Here is a 23,272-nt window from a genome sequence, read left to right as displayed (position 1 = left end):
ACTCTCTAGCTCCCTTGTCACCTCCTCCCATGCTCGCCTCCAGGCCTTCTCCAAAGCCTCTCCAATCCTATGGAATGCCCTACCCCAGGGGTCTTCAAACTATGGCCCTTCAGTTGTTCAGGAACTACAATTCCCATCATGCCTAGTCATGTCTGTGAATGTCAGAGTTTTACAATGCCTCATGGGATGTGTAGTTCCGCAACAGCTGGAGGGCTGTAGTTTGAGGATCCCTGCCCTACCCCAATCTGTCCGCTTATCTCCTACTTTATTAGCTTTCAGAAGATCCCTGAAAACCCTTCTCTTCAGAGAAGCCTATCCTACCCACACCTAACAACTGTATTTTCATTTTTTCCATCAGCTCATCCCCCACAGTTATTACCTTTTGTTTCCACTTGACCCTCCCTTCTAGATTGTAAGCTCTAACGAGCAGGGCCCTCTGATCCCTCCTGTATTGAATTGTATTGTAATTGTACTGTTTCCCCCCCATGTTGTAAAGCGCTGCGCAAACTGTTGGCGCTATATAAATCCTGTATAATAATAATAATAATAAGCCTAGGGTGAGAAATGCGCAGCTACTGTAAGTGGAAAAGAGGGTCAGCAATGCCCATTTGCAGGCTCACTATGCCCATTTGCATGCCCCACTGTGCCCATTTGCAGCCATAGGTTCCCTGAACTTCAAACTCAGTAGTTAAGGGTTCCTAGATGCCCCCTAGCTGCAGCCAAAATTTGGGGTCTCTGGACCCAAAGGGTCCCGAAATGACATTGCTGCAGATGGACACAGTTGACCGACTTTGAGGCCCCGTATCTCGGGGCCACTTAGTGCTAGGAACCCCAAATTTGGTGTGCAAACCCAGTGGAACTAGCAGTACAACATATCCAAAGGTAGCGTTCCTAGCACCAAGTGGCCCCGAGATACAGGGCCCCAAAAAGCGGTTCAGAAAATGTCAAGCACTTTTCTGCAACAGAGAATGACATTTTCTGAACCGAATTTGGGGCCCCGTATCTCGGGGCCACTTAGTGTTAGAAACCCCAGCTTTGGCTATATTGTGGTACTAGTTCTACTGGGTTTGCACACCAAATTTGGGGTTCCTAGCACCAAGTGGCCCAGAGATACGGGGCCCCAAATCAGTTCGGAAAATGACATTTTTTGCTGCAGAAAAGTGCTTGACTCGAATATAAGCCGAGGGGGGCACTTTCAGCACAAAAAAATGTGCTCAAAAACTCGGTTTATACTCGATTATTTACAGTAATATTATTGGGTCGTGGCACCTATATCCAGCAGCTACAACAGTCTTTATTCTTATTTTTATTTTTGCACTTATTTATATATTTTTGCTAGCACTTTTATTCATTTACGTTGTTTTCCTTGTGGCCAAAGTTCTCCTTTGCTGATCTGTTCCTGCGCCGCCATCATGAAACAAGACTGGCAGAGACATTTAATGGTCTGCGTTAATCCACAGCAGAGCTCAGACTGGGGGGAGAGAGGTAGAAGCAGCACAAGGAGCCAATCCGGTATGTTGCATTGCAATGAGCATGCCGATAAGAGGAGAGAGTGCAGAGAGAGATGAGCTCCTGGGTGTGCTGCTTCTCTTTTCACTGTCCAGTCACAGATTGGGGTGGGGAAAAAAACCTGTAAGTTTTACAGAAAGCAGAGAAAAATCAGCCCTCCTGAACTGCCAGAGAGGGCTTTGCTGTGTGGCAGGGCTGTGTAAATCTCAGGACTGGATGGACAGAAATTTTTTAGCAGATAAAACAGATCCCTTGTATGTAATCCACCTCTGTGTTCAACTGGAGTTCAGCTTTTAGGCCCCGTTCACACCTGGGCGTCTGCAATTGCAGGCAGAATCGCCACGATTCTGCCCAGGATCCCAGAGCGCTCTGCAAAAGTGACAATTTGCATCATGCTTGCGAAGGTGCCATTCATTTTCATTGGCACCTAAACGCGGGTGCGGTTCTGCCACAATTGTCGCACGATAAAAGCTCCTGCTCCATTTTGAACATTGAGCTTAGGGAGATGCGATTTCCCACGATTGCAGTGCAATTTATCTTGCAACAATTGCAGCAAAGGACCCTAAGGAAAAAATCATGCTAAGGTAAAAAAAAGTTGAAAACATGCTAAGGGAAGAAACACGCTAATGGGAAAAACACGCTAAGAAAGAAAAAACACGCTAAGGGAAAAATGCTAAGGTACAAAAAGCTAAAAATACGCTAAATACATGCTAAGAAAAAAATGCAAAAGATACGCTAAGGAAAAAACACGCTAAGGGGCTAAAAACACACTAATGGAAAAAAAGCACGAAGGAAAAAAACACGCTAAGGGAAAGAACACGCTAAGAAAAGAAAAAAAAACACACTAAGGTGCTAAAAACACGCGACGGAAAAAACATGCTAAGGAAAAAAAATGTAAACAAAACACTAAAAAACACGCTAAGGAAAAAAAACACGCTAAGAAAAAAAACACAAAAAACACGCTAAGTAAAAAAACGTGCAAAGGAAGGAACATGCTAAGAAAAAAAACACAATAAAAAAACACACTAAGGAAAAAAACACGCTAAGAACACGACAAGGAAAACAACATGCCAAGGAAAAAAAATGCCTAAAAATACATTTGAAAGCATGGTAAAGGAAAAAACATGCTATGGAAAAAAACACTCTAAGGGAAAAAACACACTAATAACCCGCGAAGGAAAAAAAAAAAAAAAACACTAAAAACACACGAAGGACTCCGTTCACGCCTAGTGCATTTTTTGGTGCGACGCGCATAGAGCAGCCTATTCATTTCAATGAGCTGTCCTATGCGTGACAAACAACGGCAGAGTTGCCCATGCAGCTTTTTTGCCGCATTTTATATTGTACTTTTTTTTCACATGGCAAAACGCCTGTTCCCTGCCACGTTTGGAGTGCCATTAACAATGAATGGAACTGCAAATGCAACACACATTTTTAGTATGTCGGTAAATGCAGGCAAAAACTCCAGATTTTGTGCACATTTATAAAACACGCAGGTATGAATGGAGCCTTGGGGTCGCCCTTCTAAAAAGCGATCCATGGTGGACTTTGGCAGGCGGTGAGGAGGTGATCATAGATCACCATGACTGGGTATTGTGTGTTAAAACAGCCACTTGTAGTCTCCATTGGATGCCCATGTGACAGGGTAACAACGCAGAAGCACACTTGGTAGACAAAACACTGAGCGTTGTCACCCTATAACAGGAAGTGCCCTGACAAACTTCCTGGCAGAATCACAAAATTATTTTAACCACTTTCTGCCCGGGGTATAGCCAAAAGGAGGCTACAGTGTGGGCTTAGTTTGCCGGTAGGGCATCCACAGACGTCCTCCCGTGGTTGCGCTACCTGCGCGCCCCTTTCAGACTCACCAGATCACAGATCGGGGTAAAGGACCCATCACAGCGGCCCTTTACCACGTGATCAGCTGTGTCCAATGACGGCTGATCATGAAAGTAAACACAAGCCGGTTATCGCTTTTCTTTCCTCGCGCTGACAGCATGAGGAGAGAGGAAGAGAGCTGATAACCAGCTTGTGTTAAAGGGACATTGGCACTAATTATCAGTGCAGTCCCAACAGTGCTCACTAGTGCTGCCAATCGATGCCTCCTCATCAGTGCAGCCTCATCAGTGCAGCCTCATCGGTGCCCATCAGTGCTGCCTCATCAGTGTCCATCAGTATAGCCTCATCAGTGCCCATCAGTATAGCCTCATCAGTGCTGCCTCATCCGTGCTGCCTCATGAGTGCTGCCTCATCAATACCCATCAGTGCTGCCTCATCAGTACAGCCTCATCAGTGCTGCATCATCAGTACAGGCTCATCAGTGCCGCCTCATCAGTGCCCATTAGTTTAGCCTCATCAGTACAGCCTCATCAGTGCTGCCTCATCAGTACAGGCTCATCAGTGCCGCCTCATCACTGCCCCCTCATCAGTGCAGCCTCGTCAGTGCCGCCTCATCAGTGCTGCCCATCAGTGCCACCTCATCAGTGCCGCCTCATCAGTGCTGCCCATCAGTGCCGCCTCATCAGTGCCTCCTCATCAGTACAGCCTCATCAGCGCACATCAGTGAAGGAGAAAAATGACCTGTTTGCAAAACAAATTATGAAAAATGTTTTTGTTTTTTCCTAAATTTTCGGTCTTTTTTTCGTTTGTTTAGCAAAAAATAAAAACCCAGCAGTGATTAAATACCACCAAAAGAAAACTCTATTTATGTAAAAAAAAAAAAAGATAAATATTTCATATGGGTACAGTGCTGCATGACTGCGCAATTGTCATTCAAAGTGTGACAGCGCTGAGAGCTGGCCTGGGCAGGAAGGGGGTAAAAGTGCCCAGTAAGCAAGCGGTTAAAGAAAGCTGTAGATTAAATAATGCTGACTTTTGAAATGACATTAACACTTTCCCTGCCACTGACGTGTGTCATAGGGTGACAGTAGCGCGGGGGGGGTTTTATACACACTCGTGTAAATCTGACAAGCCGGCTGTCGGAGTCCCCCCACTGTGCTTCCTGGGATCCGCCTTCCAGCCTAAGGGCCCCGGACCCCCATGGTAGGTACTGCTGGGTAGAAGGGCGGGAGACCAGAGATATCTCAGGGCAGGATTTCTTATGATAACAACAGTGTTAAAATAGAAACCTACAGTCCCCATCAGAAGTCCCTGTGACAGGGTGACTACACAGCAAGATAATTGGTAGACAGGGACAGAGCGTTGTCACCCCCAGAACATGAAGTGACCTTCATTGCAGCATCACCTGATCCTCTTTAAGGCTCCATTTACATTTGTATGACTCCAAAGTCCTGCGGGTTTGGAGTGCAACGTTGATGCAACTTTGGATGTGACTTGTTGTCCCGCTACATATTAGGACCCACTGTTGCATAGAAAACATTCACAACTTTTGAGGGACCCCATTCACACTTGTGCGACTTGTAATGCGACTTTGGACTTTAAAGTCGCACAACAAATTGTACCCCATGTTTTTTCAACAATGATCATTCATATATCTGCGACTTAAAGTCACACCGACTTCAAAGTAGTTCATGCACTACTTTGGTCTGACTTTCATGCAACTGGAGGGCCATAGACTTCATTGTTATCCTTCAGAAGTTGCATGAGCCTCCATTCACACTGCCGCGGCTTTGAAATCACTCTACTCCAGAGCAACTACAAAGCCGCACATCAGTGTAATTTGCACTGCCGATTTCATTGCAGACAACAGAAGTTGCAATGAAATCTGCAAAAAAATAGTGCAGGAACCTTTTTCAAAGTCGCTTGCGAGTCGTGGCAGTTTGAACGGTTCCATTGCCGACAATGGGGGTGCGACTTGTTATGCGATTTGGGACTGTCAAATTGAACCGGTGTGAACAGGGGACCTAAAGTCTTATCTGAATGTTTTACAGTGGATCTGTCTTTGCAGAGGGACAACAAATCACCTTCAAGTTGCACCCATCCAAAGTTGTACTCTAAAGTCGCTGTGACAGGTGTGAATGGAGCAACAAAAGCTGCGGATTGAATGCTTTTGAAACATGTTATAAAATCCATAGAAGATGGTGGTGATTGGGTTACGTCTGCTTTCATTTCCCATCACTCCAGATTTCTCGTCTGGTAAGACGATCGAAGGGACGTCCAAGCGTTGGCTGAACATGGGCCGGACAGACTGTGTACGAGTTCTTTCCAGAAATACAGGGTGCGTGACTCACCGCGGCCTCCCGTTCTGAGCGTTGTTTTTACAGAGGTGTGACTGTAGAGACGGGGAGAGCTGCCAACCCTTCCTCTGTTACTGCCAGACTTCCCACCTGACACCGTGTTGTGTACAGCTGTGCGTGCCAACGGTAGCGGAATTCTCTGCCACCTCAGCTGCCACCGTGCCAGTACATGGGATAAACTATAATGAACTCTACAGCTGAGCTCTGGTCTTCCCTTGTATGGGCTCATTTTATGGACTGGCGTTGCTTACTCTGATTTCACTGCACACAGTGAGCTTCTCACAGTGTGCATTAGAAGCGTCTGCTAGTTAGATAGAGCCCACCACATTTCCTGGCTGGAGGACGTCCAACATCTCCTAGCCCTTTCCTCCCCAGTTTGTCTCTGGCCCACCTCTTTCATTCATTGGATTTCAGTTCTTTCAATCATGGAGGATCGGTATCCCATGTGGGTGATACCTATGCAAAAGCAGCCTGCCTAGGAAAGCCCACTCCTCCAGACTGATACACGCCGGTCAAGGCTTTTTGATAATTGCATAACTCCTCCCACCAATAGCATTAGAGCTGAGAGCTCTTGAGAAGATTGACAATGCCCTTTAAGACATTTTTATATTTGCATAACCCCTCCCACTGATTACATCACAGCTGAGGGCTCTTAAGAAGATTGACACGCACATCAGGACATTTTGATATTTGCATAACTCCTCCCATTGATTACATCACAGCTGAGGCCTCTTAAGGAGATTAACACACGCCTATCAGAACATTTTGATATTTGTACAACTCCTCCCACTATTTACAACATAGCAGAGGGTTCTTAAGATTGACACACCCATCAGGAAATTTTGATATTTACATAACTCCTCCCACTGATTACAACATAGCAGAGGGCTCTTAAAGAGAGTAACATGCACATCAGGACATTTTGATATTTGCATAACTCCTCCCACTGATTACATCACAGCTGAGGGCTCTTAAGATTGACACACGCCCATCAGGACATTTTGATATTTGCATAGCTCCTCCCATTGATTACATCACAGCTGAGGGCTCTTAAGATTGACACACACCCATCAGGACATTTTGATATTTGCATAACTCCTCCCATCGATTACATCACAGCTGAGGGCTCTAGAGAAGATTGACACACGCCCATCAGGACATTTTGATATTTGCATAACTCCTCCCACTGATTACAACATAGCAGAGGGCTCCTGGGAAGATTGACACCCGCCCATTAATGCATTTTGACATTTACATAACTCCTCCCACTGATTACATCACAGCTGAGGGTTCTTGAGAACATTGACACATGCCCATCAGGACATTTTAATATGTGCATAACTCCTCCCAAAGACTCAGCCTACTTCCTGCATTAGGGCTTGACTTCGACTTGAGAGCACTGAGGCTGGGTGCTGTGATGTTTTCAGGAAGCTATGTAGAGCCCCTCCCACCAGCCATGATCTGCTTGCATTGCTTAGAGAAGCACAGAGACCCAGTGATGACGTCACTGGATCTAAAATACGATATGTAATTAAAACACATTTTTTTTAAAAATGTCATTAGCATGTTGATGAGGCGAGAGGGAGGAGTTTTTAAATCACAAACATGTCATACTTACCTCCTCTGTGCAAGGGTTCTGCACAGAGCAGCCCCGATCCTCCTGTTCTGGGGTCCCCCAGCGGCGCTCCTGGCTCCTCCTCTTCTCGCGTGCCCTCACCGAGGGCCACATTCCCTGGGGGCACTCGTGCGGGCATGCTCCTGAGTCCTGCTGCTGCATCCATTGACAGACAGCATGACTCGGCCCCGCCCCCCAGCTCCCGTGTCACTTGATTTGATTGACAGCGGGAGTCAATGGCTCCTGCTGCTATCAATCTATCCAATGAGGACCCGAGACAGCGTTTGGAGCTGCTGTGCTCGTCCCCGTCACTGGAAAGACTGAGTTCAGGTAAGTAAAAGGGGGGCTCCTGGGGGGGGTGTACCATAGAATGCATTCGGGTGAAAAACCCTGAGACTTTACAACCCTTTTAAAGTTTTGCTTTCCAAACTAGTATCTCCTTAAAGTGGAACTTTCATCAGATATGTTTTATATTTTTCAGTGTATGCCTGCAAATAATGTGTCAGTGTCACTTCCAGATATTTATTACTCTTCACTGAGATGACAATACCCACCCTGGTAATGCCTTTCATCTGCCTTATTGCTCCTGAATGATGGAGCCATCTTTGTGCAGGTATCATTCAGGGTCACCATCTACTTCCTGCACTGAGATGTCATCTCAGGGGAGACACAGTCATGTAAATCCCGGTGCCTCTGCAATTCTTGGGTGACACAGATCAGCCCCTGACCTCCTGACTTGCTTCAAAGTTACAGTGTCAAGTATGAGTGATCAGTGGGGGGGGGGAGATGTTCCCCCTGCCCGCAGCAGACTGGTGACCTCTCAGAATAGGCAAAGGCACTGATTAGAATTCAAGGATTGCTTTTTAGTGGTAAAAGGTGAAGCTTCCCCGAAAAAAAAGTAGTATACTGTGACTTCATGTGAGGAATTTATTCATGCAGTTATAGCAGAGTCCACTTTAAGTTTTTTTTTTTTTTATAAGATGTACCCATAAAAATAATCAGCTTAAAGCAAATAATCTTATCAATATGTGTTACTAGTTTATGGCTTAGTCCACCCAAAACGGATATTTCCGGTTTTACTAGATTCTGTACACCCGGTGCGCCCGTTATGAGAAGTTCCCACCATCTCTATGCTGAGTTCCCAGGTCTGTACACCTGCTGTGCCCATTATGAAGGGTTCCCACCATCTCTGTCCTCAGTTCCTAGGTCTGTTCACCTGCTGTGCCCATTATGAGGGGCTCCCACCATCTCTGTGCTGAGTTCCCAGGTCAGTACACCTGCTGTGCCCATTATGAGGGGCTCCCCCCATCTCTGTCCTCAGTTCCCGGGTCTGTACACCTGCTGTGCCCATTATGAGGGGTATCTGGAATCTTGCTAGGTGCTGAAGAGGACCTATCTTCTTGATCAAAGACTTTCAGTGTTTTAGTAGAAGCAATACACAGCACCACAGAGAAAACCTGCAACCTGCTGATATCAGTGCCCCCTCCGTTATCAACTGCCAACCATAAACTATGACTCCATATAAACACAGAGCCACCTCCTAGTGCCAAGCCCTTCCTAGAATGAGCCATTCAAGTCTTCAACTGTCACAGATCTCTGACATTGATACTGAGGGTCACGTGAACATGAAAGAATCGCGGTCTGACTGTGGGGAGGCGGGGGAAGGGTTGTTTTCTCATTTTTGGAAACAACTTTTTTTTTTTTTTTTTTTGAGCCACGCCAAAACAAGAACCGAGAAAGTGAACAATATCATAAGAAAGAGGAAGCGGTATTGTCCTGGAGTTCGCAGTACATATGAAAGCAGACACATGGGATGATTGTGGTTGAGGGTTTTGAAAACTGACGTTTAATCGGCTTATATTTGGCCTTCCCTAGTTCCTCTTTTTTCTTTCAAATTACATTTTTTCAATAATCCTTTCCCATTTTCATTGCATACTTTATTTTAGACTTATAGGGCGTACACACGGTCGGACTTTGTTCGGACATTCCGACAACAAAATCCATGGATTTTTTCCGACGGATGTTGGCTCAAACTTGTCTTGCATACACACGGTCACACAAAGTTGTCGGAAAATCCGATCATTCTGAACGCGGTGACGTAAAACACGTGCGTCGGGACTATAAACGGGGCAGTGGCCAATAGCTTTCATCTCTTTATTTATTCTGAGCATGCGTGGCACTTTGTCCGTCGGATTTGTGTACACACGATCGGAATTTCCGACAACGGATTTTGTTGTCGGAAAATTTTATCTCCTGCTCTCCAACTTTGTGTGTCGGAAAATCCGATGGAAAATGTCCGATGGAGCCCACACACGGTCGGAATTTCAACACGCTCCGATCGGACATTTTCCATCAGAAAATCCGATCGTGTGTACGGGGCATTAGAGGTGTCATCACTGGGCCTCTATGCTTCTCTGTGCAATCCAGACAGACCGTGTCTGGTGGGAGGAGCCGGCAGGGGGCTGTACAGAGCTTCCTTAAATGTCCTGGCCACAGCTGATTGGCTCAGGAATGACAGCTGGCGAGCCTGAGCTCGTCGCTACTGCTGACTATTTTCTGACTTTCCTGACCTGCACACTTTCACAGGTCAGTGATGGGAAAGTACAGGAACCAGGAAGTCAGCACAAAAGCCAGGCAATCGGTATTTTCCAAATGCAAAGGCACCCGCTTTATTTTTCTTTAGTTGAATGGCGCATTACGGATGAGTGACAGTTCAGGAGAGGTGACTCGGTGACAATGTACAGTTTATGGATCTGTAGGTGTGTTCAATGGGTGTGTGTGCTGGTTGCATACCTGAGAGGTCAGGAGGAGTGCGCCCGTATTTACACTTCGAGCACATGATCGCCTCTCTGTCAGGAGGAGCATTTTACTTTCTCTGTGTCCTCTGTAGAAGTCACATAGCACATTGTTGTCACAGAGATGACAGGTAGCATGAAGTGATCTCTACCTTAAAGTCAACATTTTAGAGTGTGTCCCCTTTAATTGTTAAGGCGCTACACTAAAGAGCAAAAGCCGCCCTGATGGGTGATGTCATATGTGGGTGTGGTCTGCGAATAAAAGGAGATGACTAGAATTAGGAAACCCTTTCTATAGTTGGTTGGCCATTAATGGCCAAAACTTTTCCTGCCTCAATGAATAGAGGGAAGGAGGTTATAGGCTATAAGAATATGAGCATGCTGAGCTTTACTTTAGCAGCAAGATCCTGCATTTAAGTTCTCCAGATGATGTAACGTGTACATGCCTGCAAGCATACTTCGATGAAGCAGCCTTTGGTTGCCGCCCAGCACCTTTAGTTGCTAAAATGCAGGCAGATCTTGCTGACTAGAGTCCTACGTTGTTAGGGCATAGATGGCTCCTGCTGCCTAGTATTCTTCATTGCTAGGAGGTAAGTGAGTATGGTCACCTAGAATGCATCATTTCTAGGACCCGGGTGACTATTGTTGCCCAGTGTCCTTTGTTGCTAGGATGCAGGAGGCTATTGCTGTCCAGTATCCTTAGTTGCTAGGATGCAGGCAGATCTTGCTGCCTAGAGTCCTATGTTGTTAGGACATATAGATGGTTCCTGCTGCCTAGCATCATTCATTGCTAGGACTTAAATGGCTATTGCCACCTAGCGTGAGATATTTCTAGGATGCAGGCAACTATTGTTGCCCAGTGTTCTTAGTTGCTAGGATGCAGGCAGATGTTGCTGCCTAGAGTCCTTTGTTGTTAGGACATAAATGGCTCCTGCTGCCTAGCATCCTTCATTGTTAGGATGTAAGTGGCCACCTAGCATGCATCATTTCTAGGACCCAGGTGGCTATTGTTGCCCAGTGTCCTTAGTTGCTAGGATGCAGGCAGATCTTTCAGCCCAGAGCCCTATGTTGTTACGATGCAGTTGGCTCCTGCTGCCCAGCATCCTTTATTGCTGGGACTTAAATGGGTGATGTCATATGTGGGTGTGGTCTGGGAATAAAAGGAGATGACTAGTATTAGGAAACCTTTCTATAGTCGGGTGGCCATTAATGGCCAAAACTTTTCCTGCCTCAATGAATATAAGAACACGAGCATGCTAAGCTTTACTTTAGCAGCAAGATCCTGCATTTAAGTTTTCCAGATGATGTAACGTGTACATGCCTACAAGCATACTTTGACAAAGCAGCCTTTGGTTGCCACCCAGCATCTTTAGTTGCTAGGATGCAGGCAGATCTTGCTGCCTAGAGTCCTATGTTAGGGCATAGATGGCTCCTGCTGCCTAGCATTCTTCATTGCTAGGAGGTAAGTGAGTATGACCACCTAGCGTGCATCATTTCTAGGCAACTATTGCTGCCCAGTTGCTAGGATGCAGGAGGCTATTGCTGTCCAGTATCCTTAGTTGCTAGGATGCAGACAGATTTTGCTGCCTAGAGTCCTATGTTGTTAGGACATATAGATGGCTCATTCATTGCTAGGACTTAAGTGGCTATTGCCACCTAGCGTGAGACATTTCTAGGATGCAGGCAACTATTGTTGCCCAGTGTCCTTAGTTGCTAGGATGCAGGCAGATGTTGCTGCCTAGAGTCCTTTGTTGTTAGGACATAAATGGCTTCTGCTGCCTAGCATCCTTCATTGCTAGGATGTAAGTGGCTATAGCCACCTAGCATGCATGATTTCTAGGACCCAGTGACTATTGTTGCCCAGTGTCCTTAGTTGCTAGGACGCAGGAGGTAATTGCTGTCCAGTGTCCTTATTTGCTAGGATGCAGGCAGATCTTGCAGCCCAGAGCCCTATGTTATTAGGATGCAGATAGCTCCTGCCTAGAATCCTTCATTGCTGGGACTCAAGTGACTATTGCCATCTAGTGTGCATCATTTCTAGAACACAGGTGACTATTGTTGTACAGTGTCTGTAGTTGCTAGGATGCAGGCGGCTATTGCTGTCCAGCGTCCTTAGTTGCTACCATGGATTAAGATCTTCCCTTTTAGCATCCATTTTTCAAATCCAGTGGCATCTGACATATTATTCTCCTGTGAGGTTTACTGGAAAGACGCATTAAGGTTGAGTGACTGTTCAGGTGACTCGGTGACAATATACAGTTTATATATCTGTAGGTGTGTTTGATGATCGGCTCCTGACCCCTAGTATCATTTGTTGCTACGACTTAAGTGTCTATTACTGCATAGTGTTCTTTGTTGCTAGGATGCAGGCAGATTCTGTCACCTAGCATCCTTTTTGCAGCTGTTGCCACCCAGAATCCTTTGTTGTTAGGACGCAGGTAGCTCAGTGTCCTTTGTTGCAAGGATGCAGGCGGCTATTAATACCCAGTATCCTTTGTTGCTGAGACAAAGTCAGATGTTGCTGTCTAGCCTCCTTTGTTGCTAGGACACATGCGACTATTGCCACCCAGCATCCATAGTGTCTTTAGTTAAGATGCAAGCGTATTTTGCTGCCTAGCATCCTTCATTGCTAGGAAGCAGGCGATTCCTGCCACCTAGCAACTTTTTTGCAGCTGCTGCCACCCAATGTCTTTTTTTTGCTAGGATGAAGGTGACTATTGTCGCTCAGTGTCCTTTGTTGCTGGGACGCAGGTTGCTATTGATACCCAGTGTTCTTTTTTTGCTGAGACGCAGGCAGATGTTGCCGTCTAGCGTCCTTCATTGCTAGGACACACGCGACTACTGCCGCCCAGCATCCTTAGTGTCTTTAGTTAAAATGCAGGTAGATCCTGCAGCCTAGTGTTCTTTGTTGCTAGGAAGCAGGCAGACCCTGTCACCTTGCATCCTTCTTACAGCTGTTGCCACCCAGTGTCTTTTGTTGCTGAGACGCAAGCAGATGTTGCAGTCTAGCATCCTTCGTTGCTAGGACATGCACGACTATTGCTGCACAGCGTCCTTAGTGTCTTTAGTTAAGATGCAGGGAGATCTTGCTGCCTGGCATCCTTCGTTGCTAGAAAAAAGGCGGCTCTTGCCACGTAGCATCCTTTTTTTGCAGCTGTTGAAACCTACCATCCTTTATTGCTGGGACACAGGTGACTATCGCCACCCAGCGTTCTTAGTTGCTAGGATGCAGGTAGATCTCGCTGCCTAGAATCCATCATTGCTAGGATGCAGGTGGCTCCTGCTGCCTAGAAACCATCATTGCTAGGATGCAGGTGGCTCCTGCTGCCTAGAATCCATCATTGCTAGGATGCAGGTGGCTCCTGCTGCCTAGCATCTTTTATTGATAGAGGTCAAGTAGCTATTGCCGTCTGGCATCTCTCATTGCTAAGATGCAGGTAGCTTCTTCGACATAATCATAGAGTTACAGATAAACCAGTATGCTGGGAGGTCACACAATTTACACACAAGCTACTTTAGCTTCTGTCTTGGTGAAATAAAAATTGCTCCCTCCTAATCCCGCAATCTGCGCTCTACACTTAACCCGTTCTCCACCAGCCCAGCCCAGCCTCACACATCGCAAGCCAAGAGGAAGGGCAAAGTAAAGGGTTAACCAGGAGCCCCTGCAGACATTTCCCGCTGAGGATTACAAGGGGGGGGATTCCGGCCCCAAATGGCGTCTGCAACAAACCATTTCTTAATGAGGGATTACGCAAAAAACATATCATCTAATGACCCCCTCCCTGCGACACCCGCCCCGTCCGCTGGGAACTCAGCTCATACACAACTAGGGTTGTCATACTTTTTTCCATTGCGCTGATTTTCTGTATCATCAAAAAAATATTTTAAAAGCATCATCCACTACCAAAACATTTTTTTATTGTTTTAGATACATTGGCGATGAGTAAGAACCTCTGTTGGGCTTCTATAGCTGTCACCCTCTCTATTTTTAGTTTACACAATAGTGTTGCAAAACACTCATACGGTTTTGTATCCAAGTAGCTCAATAATCTTGTTATGACAGATACAGTATATCAACAGCAAAATAAAGTGGTAACAATGTATCAAACCTGTGATCCATGCATTATTGCTATCCCCAGCCTTGTAACCGACCCTCCAGCCCCTAGCCCACCAGGCAGTATTAAGGCTTATGCATGCGTGCATATGATTTTACGCTGGATCTTGCTGACAGCTCCTGCCACCTATCTTCCTCTGCTGTTAGGATGCAGGTGGCCCTTGCTGCCTAGCATCCTTTGTTGCTAAGAAGCAGGTGACTCTTGTTGCCTAGCGTCCTTCATTTTTAGGAAGTAGCTGGTTACTTCCACCCAGTATCCTGTATTGCTAAGAGGCAGGCAACTTCTGCCACCTATTTTTCTTTGTTGGTAGGATGCGTGCGGCCTCTGGTGCCTAGTGTACTTTGTTGCTAAGAAGCAGGTGACTCTTGTTGCCTACTGTCCTTCATTTTTAGGAAGTAGCTGGTTACTTCCACCCAGTATCCTGTATTGCTAAGAGGCAGGCAACTTCTGCCACCTATTTTTCTTTGTTGGTAGGATGCAGGCGGCCTCTGGTGCCTAGCGTCCTTTGTTGCTAAGAAGCAGGTCACTCTTGTTGCCTAGCGTCCTTCATTTTTTAGGATGTAGGTGGCTCCTGCCACACAGAATTCTGTGTTTCTAAGATACAGGTGGCTCTTGCCCCCTATTCTCCTTTTTTGCTAGGATGCAGGTGACTCCTGTCGCCTATTGTCCTTTGCTGTGAGGAAGCAGGCGGCACCGTTCACTTAGCATCCTTTGTTGCTAGGATACAGACAGCTCCAGCAGCCTAGTAGCTTTCGTTGCTGGCACGCTGGCGGTTCTAATCCCTACTCCTTCCAAAACTGAATGCATATGTTTTTAGGTTCACCTGTTGTGAACAGACTTTTTAAAGACATTTCTAAAACTTGTCTAACCTATACATACATGAGCAATTTAGCTAATTTTTGTAAAGGTCCTAATTGTTATCCTGCTGCATCAATTTTGTAATGCCCAATATATGTCTTTGCTACCTAACAGCCGTCCAAGTTCTCAGAAAGAGTGTGGTGTGTTAAATCCATGCAGAAGAAAAACGTGTTGCCTATAGTTCAGTTCTACTTTAAGTTTCGGTCCGAGCAAATTGCACCGCAAAACGCACGGTAAAAACTGCGTAAAGCTTATCATCCAGAAAGGAGCAGGAGTTTCTTTAGGGTGGTAAACGCACATGCCCTGCCCTATGTGGGACATGTATTTTTGCATGTAAATTGAGTTCTAAAAATCACAAGGTTTGAACAGGACCAGATGGGGCATATAGGCCCACGCATACTGCAGCTTAAAAAATGCCTGCTTTACAGGTGTTGGAACTTTTTTTTATGCCTCTAAATGCCCCTCTGTGTTAGCCTAGGTGTCCATACACACATAGACCTTTACGGGAGTTTAGAGGCAGAAAAAGAATACCCACCAAAGTCGTGTTCAGGAGAAGAGCTTTTGAGCATAAAAAGAAACGCACATAAACGTGCTTTAACACTGGCACGTTTATGCGCGTTCATGCGTTAATACATGCTAATGGCCAGAATAAATTAACATTCGGTCCAATAGAATTTATTAACACCAAACACTTGAACGTGCATAAATGACCGTGCATGCAAAACGGGGCTTTTTAATGCAATTTTTCTGCTGCTAAACTTCTGTAGAAGAAAAGGCATCAAAGAGAATGAAATGGGGGTTATTTACTAAAGGAAAATCCACTTTGCACTGAAAGTGCACTTGGAAGTAAAGTCGCTGTAGATCCGAGGAGGACATGCAAGGAAAATAAAAAACAGCATTTTAGCTTGCACACGATTGGATGATAAAATCAGCAGAGCTTCCCCTCATTTCAGATCGACCCCTTAGATTTAGAGCGACTGCACTTTCAAGTGCACTTGCAGTGCAAAGTGGATTTGCCGTTCGTAAATAACCCCCAATGTGTATGTGTTCATAAAGTCCTTCATTTTGACACATTCAGCCAAACCAAAATTAAGAGGGTGACTTCACAGAGGGGATTGTGGAAGTCGTATTATTCCATAGCCCAGTGTGTTGAATGTAGACAAATCACATGAAACTCAGCAAGTCCAGCCAAAGAAAACATTTCCCCCAAATCACTGCATTACATAATACAAGTTATATAACATTCTATATATATACATATTAATATACATGTCTCTCTATGCCTGCTGTTCCAAGTCTCTCTCTCTTCCTCTTTCTCTCTCCCCTCTCTTCCACTCCCTCCCTCTCTCTCACTTGTTATTTCTTCCTCTCTTCCTCTCTCCCCATCTTTCTCTCCCCCCCCTCTCTCCATCTATCTGTCTTCCTCTCTCCCCCATCTCTCCCTCTCTGTTCCTCTCTCTCCCCTCTCTCTCCCCCCTCTCTACCTCTCTCCTCCTCTCTCTACCCTCTCTCTTCCTATCTCTCTCTCTTTCTCTCTTCCCTCTCTCCCCCTCTCCCTCTCTCTCCCTCTTCCTCTCCCTCTCTCTCCCTCTTCCTCTCTCTCCCCCCCTCTCTCTCTTCCTCTCTCCCCCCCCCTCTCTCTTCTTCTCTCTCCCCCTCTCTCCCTGTCTCTCCCCCCTCTCCCCCCCCTCTCTTCCTATCTCCCCCTCCTCTCTTCTTCTCTCTCTCCCTCTCTCTTCCTCACTCTCTCTTTCTCCCCCCTATTCCTCTCTCCCCCTCTTCTTCTCTCTCCCTCTTCCTCTTTCCCTCTCTTCTTTTCTCTCCATCTTTCTCGCTCTTCCTTTCTCTCTCTCTCTCTCTCTCCCTCTCTCCCCATCTTTCTATTTCTCTCCCCCCCCTCTCCGTCTCTCTCTCTTGCTCATTCTTCCTCTCTCCCACTTCTCCCTCTCTCTTCCTAACTCTTTCTCCCCCTCTTTCTTTTTCTCTCTCTTTCCCTCTCCCTTTCACTCTCTTCCTCTCTCTCTCCTTTCTTCATCTTTCTTGCTCTCCTTCTCTCTCTCTCCTTCTCTCTCTCTTCCCCCCCCCTCTCTCTCTCTCTGCCTCTCTCTCCATTCTTCCCCTCTGTCTTCCTCTCTCTCTCTCTCTTCCTTCCCCCCTTCATCTCTCTTTCTTCTTCTTCTCTCTCTCTCTCTCTCTCTCTCTCTCTCTCTCTCTCTCTCTCTCCTTTCTTCCTCTCTCTCTCTCTCTCTCTCTTCCTTTCTCCTCTTTCTTCCTGTCTCTCCATCTCTCTCTCTTCCCCCCTCTCCATCTCTTTGCCTTCCTCTCTCTCCTTTCATTCTCCCCTTCTCTCTTTCTCTCTCTCTCCTTTCCTCCTCTCTCTCTTCCTTTCTCTTCTTTTTCCTCTCTCTCTTCCGCTCTCTCTCTGTTCTTTCTTTTTTTCTCCTTTCTTCCTCTCTCTCCATCTCTCTCTTCCTCCTTCTCCTTTCCTCCTCTCTCTCTCTCCTCAAAATTTTTTACACTTTTTTTTCCTCACTGAATCTTTATATCACATAGGGCACCAAAACTCCCCTATGTGAGACAATTTTGTTGTGACTGGTTCTCTTTATTAAGACATCAGGACCCCTGATGTCTCACCTGCCCTCCATAGAAGCTAAAGAAGTGCACAGCCGACCCGGAAGTGATGTAATACATGTTGTTTCTGGGTTCTTACTGGTTAGGGGAGATCAGCAAATGGAAATTCACTGGTCTCCCTCCTGTCTTCCCAGCAGCACTGGGGTATAACAAAGGATGAAAAAAAGCAAAATTTATTTTTAAAAATGCAGTTGTTTATGATTTGCAGACAACAAGATCTTTATTTTATTTATTTAGGGAATAATTACAAAAATTGCTCCCTACAAATAGGATTTATGAAGGTGTCAGGCCACATTCACAGGGCTGTAAGAATGTTACCAATGTTAATACATGTGTTTTGTAGGAGAAAAGTTCCCTATGTAATGATCAGTAAAATACTTGCATATAGATGCGTTAAAACGCGTAAAGACGCGCATGCTTACATTATATGCGTAAGCGGATCTATCAGTATAATATAATTTCAGAAAAAAAGGCCTCATTCACACATTCGCATATACAAGTGTTTTTCAATTACAGATCTGAACGCAGCTCCATTGTTTTCATTGGAGCCAATTACACAGGTGCGTAAACATGAGCTGCTTTCAGGCCAGTAACACAGAATGCAAAAATCTGTACACTTTACGCATACGTTTATAAGCGCATAAATTAAGTCACAACAAAGGGGAAAAATAAGGTATAAAAAAAAACTAATTATGTAAAGTACACAGGGCCACCATCAGAGGGGAACAGCCCATACACATGTAGGGGGCCCAGGTGTCCCAAGGGGCCCGGGTTCCAGCCAAGCAGTTGTTGCTGGGTCCAAACCCCCCTCCCCTTCGAGCGCCCTGCCCAGTCAGCGCCCCTGATGCCACAGCCGCGCCGCTCAGCAACAGCACAGGCTGTGCAGCAATCAGAGCTGTCCCTAAATGTATGGTGGCTGACAGCTTCCACCGCCCGCTGTTTCTCCTCCAAACCTATTTGGTCCAAGTGTCCAGCCTTTCAGCTTCCACCTGTCCTGTAGTTGAGTGCTGCAATGAGAAGGAACGGATTCTGATGTAAGCTGGGGTCTTCACAATACTCCCTCCTCCCCTTCCCCTACCCCAACTATTCTCTTAAACCTCTCCACTGTCCTTACCCCATTTTGGTCTTCCCTTCTAACACTGGGGACACTATTGAAAGGTAATGGATGCTAGGGACCCTTTTATACAAGGGGATTTGGAGACCCTGATGTGAGGTTTCTTTAGGGACCCTGATGTAAGGTTGGGTTTAGGGACTCTGATGTAAGGGGGGACTTTGGGATCCTAATGTAAGGGGAGACTTTGAGGACCCTAATGAAAGTGGGGTCTCTGATGTAAGGTGCGAACTCTGGGGACCCCGATCTAAGGAGAGGGAACTCTGGGGATCCTCATCTAAGGAGAGGGAATTCTGGGGACCCCGATCTAAGGAGAGGGAACTCTGGGGACCCCGATCTAAGGAGAGGGAACTCTGGGGACCCCGATCTAAGGAGAGGGAACTCTGGGGACCCCGATCTAAGGAGAGGGGACTCTGGGGACCCCGATCTAAGGAGAGGGAACTCTGGGGACCCCGATCTAAGGAGAGGGGACTCTGGGGACCCCGATCTAAGGAGAGGGAACTCTGGGGACATTAATGAAAGGAGTGGGGAACCTGGGGACAGTGGTGTAAGGGGGAGGGACCTTGGAAACCCTAATAAAAGGGGTAAACTCTGATGTAAGGGGGTCAGGCCCGGGGGCCCAGGCCTAAAGCTGTGTAAAGGGCCCCAAGATTTCTGATGACTGCCTGTACATGTGCATATGCATCGTTACACGTTTGAATGCATCTATGCATAAGTATTTTACTGATCAATTTGCTGGAACTTCTCTCATAGAAAACACATGTAATAACATCGGTAACATGTTTACAGCCATGTGATTAGGGCCTAAAGCTGGCCATAGATGGTGCGATTTTCTTTTCTGCAAATCGCTCGATTCCCCTATCAAAACACTCCCCTGCCGGGAGAACACTAAGATTATTGCCAACGGCATACCTGCTGGCAGTAATTGCATGAAAAATCTGACAGGCTGGTTGCACCCAAGTCGATTGATGGATCAACTTGGGTGCATTCAGCCTGATCATTCATGGTTCAAATTTTGGCCAGTCCCTGCTGAACCGGCTGAGATTTGAACCAACTATGGCTGGTTTTAGTCTCCACTGTTGTTTGCTAAAATTATAATATACTGATAGATCTGTACCCTGTAGTCATATATGTGCATACTTTGATTGCAGTAAAATCCTGACAGGGGTTCTAGACCTTCCACACTCTATCTATAGCTAAAATATAAAAGGTTTGGACATTTAGATACATTTTATACACACTAGTATGTCCTAAGGCTAAATTTAGACGTGTTGTTGGGGGGCATTAAAAACATGTGGTTTTAGCGCCCCCAACTGCCCCCTTCATTCTTAAGCTGCAATGACAGCGAATGGGGGTTGTTCAGGTGGCAAAACCAATTCAAGTAAATCTGGAAGTGCAGCCAACACTCTGCAATGCATGTGACCGAGCGTCACAACCCAGCTCAAACATTTGACCAATCCCTATGGGAAATGGTATAACTTTAAGGCTCACCATACATGGTACTAACAGTACAATCTCTGTACAATCTCCTTAAAGCTCCATTTACATCTAAGCATTCCATGAACACACGCGAAAACACTTGTTGCATTTCTTGCAATTTATTGTTAATGGCTCCCCAGTTTTGCGCTACGTTGGGATTGCACTGGGCACTCCAAATTATACTGGGATTGCGCCGGGCGCCTTGTCTCCCACTGGGACTGCGATGGGCGCTTTGTCCTACACTGGAACTGCGTTGGCCATCTTGTTTATGCCCCTTATATATTGGGACTACGTTGGGCACCTTGTCTTGTGTTGAGACGGCAGTGGGCGCCTTATCGTACATTGGGATTGTACTGGGCACTTTGTCCTAAGCTGGGACTGCTCTGGGCACCTTGTCTATGCCTTGTTTTACATTGGGACTACACTGGGCACCTTGTCTATGCCTTGTTTTACATTGGGACTACACTGGGCACCTTGTCTATGCCTTGTTTTACATTGGGACTACACTGGGCACCTTGTCTTACGTTAGGACTGCGCTGGGCACCTTTTCTTACCCTGGGACTGCGCTGGGCATCTTGTCCTACACTGGGACTGCACTGGGCACCTTGTGTTTGCCTTACCTTTCCTTACATTGGGACTGCACTGGGCGACTTATCTTACATTGGGATTGTGCTGGGCACCTTGTCCTATGCTGGGACAGCTCTGGGCACCTTGTCTATGCCTTGTTCTACATTGGCATTGCACTGGTCACCTTGTGTTTGCCTTGTCTCAAATTAGGACTGCATCGGGCGCCTTGTCGTATGTTAGGACTGTGCTGGGCACCTTGTCCTTGCCTCGTCTTGTGTTAAGACTGTGCCAAGTGCCTTGTCTTACATTGGGACTGCTCTGGACACCTTAACGTTGCCTTGTCTTATGACTGATCTGGGCACCTTGTCTTGTTTTGGGACTGCGCTAACCACCTTGTCCTGCGTTGGGACCGCCCAGGCCAACACCAATGCAAGTGGTGTGAAGGAGCCCCCAAAGTTTGCAGACAAGCAACACAATCTTTTACTAGACGGACTTGAACTTAGAGCTAAGAATAACATAGGCGTACAGTGAGCAGTAGATTTTGTTAGGCATCTCTACACAGCGGACCCGAAAGAGGGGCAGCTGCTACGGTAGAGGAGGAGGGGGGGGGGGTTGCCTCCAATTTATTTCGGAATGTGATCAGCAGCTCTTTTACATAATAGAGCTTCTCTTTCCGCTCGGTGAGCCCTTACACAAACTGTCCCAGGTCACAAACCAACGAAGAGATATATATAAGGAAGGGACTTACCATGATCTCTCGGGGGTCCTGCTTGAGGGTGAAGGTGGTCTTGGGTCTGGGCAGCATGGTGCCAGCTTTGGAGATCTGTAGGCAGGACAGAGCTGTATAAACAGGCAGAGTCAGCCTCTCTCTGCTGTTGCAGCTTCCATGGTGACAGTATAAAGAGGACTTTGTTCTGCTGCTGTGCGGAGGAGAATAGTCCTGGGAAGGGGCTGGGGACAGTTAGTCACCCCAAACAGCAGTGAGAAGCCTACAGCAGGCAGTGGCGAGTGTTGTGTTGCTGGGATTCCCGTTGATAGAAAAGGGGGGGGGGAGGTTACAGCCTCCCTCCCCTGCGTCTGCTTTTCAGTCTCATTGCCATAGTGAAACTGACACTGTAACTATGCGCTCCAAACTCTTAAAGGGGAACTTTCTGTGCTTTCCATCGCTTAAAATGGAACTTAGCCCTAAGCTAAAAAAAAACAAAAAAAAAACTTGCGATCAGGAAGGATTTTTATTGCAAAATAGATGTATTATGTATTGTCTGCAATAGAGGCTTATTACAAGACGCTTCAAGCTGGCCGTACGTGGTTAGATTTTAATTCCAACGTTCGTACGGAAAGTTAAAAAAGTTTTTCGTCCAAACTATTGTTGAGTTAATTAATTTAGTTCAAAATTCCCTTAAACTTTCTGCCAGACCTGCCATTTGAATAAAATCCTAGGCGTAGTACACATAGTTCATTGCAATAGGTGCAACTCTTTCCGAACGAAAACCACATTCACAATTAGGGCATTCACGTGGGTAGCCTGGGGCAGTCAGAAGTAGGTGGTTGAGCCCTGGTTTTTACCCCCCCTTAACCACTTCTGATCTGGGCCATTTCTGAAATTCCTCTCCTATATGTAAACAACATAACTTTTTTTTTTGCTAGAAAACAACCCATAAAACATTATACATTTTTTTAAACAGGGGCCCTACAGAATAAAATGGTGGGTGTTACTTACTTATTTTTATATTACACGATATTTGTGCTGCGATTTTTCAAATGCAATTTTTTTTAAACAAATACATTTGAGTTTGAAAGCGGTAGTACACTGCATAAAAAAAAAAAAAAAAAGCCCTGGGAGGTTTAATCATAATGTGCTAGTATGCATCGCATGCTATCATTTTATGACAGACTTACCTGAAAACGAAGCCCTGCAGCGGCAGACAGTCACCGCTGAAGGCGCTGCCTTCTTCACCCGGTCTTCCTTCCGGGTTCGCGGGCTTCGGCGATATGAATAGCCAAACCGGCGATGACGTCACTCCCACGCAGGAGTCGCTGTTTATGACAAGGGGGGGCAAAGGCCTCTCTAAAGTAAAATATAAAGGTAGCAAAGGTGCATATGTACCATCATCCAGAAATCAATATCAAAAAGGCGGTTGGAAGCCTGATCCCCAGTCAGGCGACCAAAAATGGGGCATATTGGACTATTACGGTACAGTAATTAAGGGTAACCATAAGAGCAAGTAACAGCAGTAATAAAAATTATAATTCATTTATTGATGCAACGGACAGGACATGGTAATACAAGAACATTTAATAAAAGTACAGGCATATCACCAATGGATTCGATAGTATACAGTACAGCACAAAATCTCAGATATCATATTCCTCGACTAGTTTCGCGGACACAATCC

The 23,272-nt window shown here is 46.0% G+C and overlaps 1 protein-coding gene across 2 annotated transcripts in view; it reads right to left on the bottom strand.

The window, feature by feature from the left end:
- The window catches only part of MTMR11 (myotubularin related protein 11), a 102,817-nt gene extending 80,880 nt beyond the window's left edge, over nucleotides 1–21,937 (bottom strand). For both annotated transcript variants that reach the window (XM_073609822.1, XM_073609823.1), the window contains exon 1: nucleotides 21,625–21,937. In XM_073609822.1, the coding sequence (XP_073465923.1) occupies nucleotides 21,625–21,681 (57 nt within the window). In that variant the 5' untranslated portion in view covers nucleotides 21,682–21,937. The remainder of the gene's footprint in view (nucleotides 1–21,624) is intronic.
- Nucleotides 21,938–23,272: the final 1,335 nt, after the last annotated feature.

Source organism: Aquarana catesbeiana, linkage group LG13 (assembly GCF_042186555.1).
Source record: "Aquarana catesbeiana isolate 2022-GZ linkage group LG13, ASM4218655v1, whole genome shotgun sequence".
Classification (NCBI taxonomy): Eukaryota; Metazoa; Chordata; class Amphibia; order Anura; family Ranidae; genus Aquarana; species Aquarana catesbeiana.
Note: the sequence above shows the minus strand (reverse complement) of the source record. Positions and strands in the feature narration are given on the sequence as shown.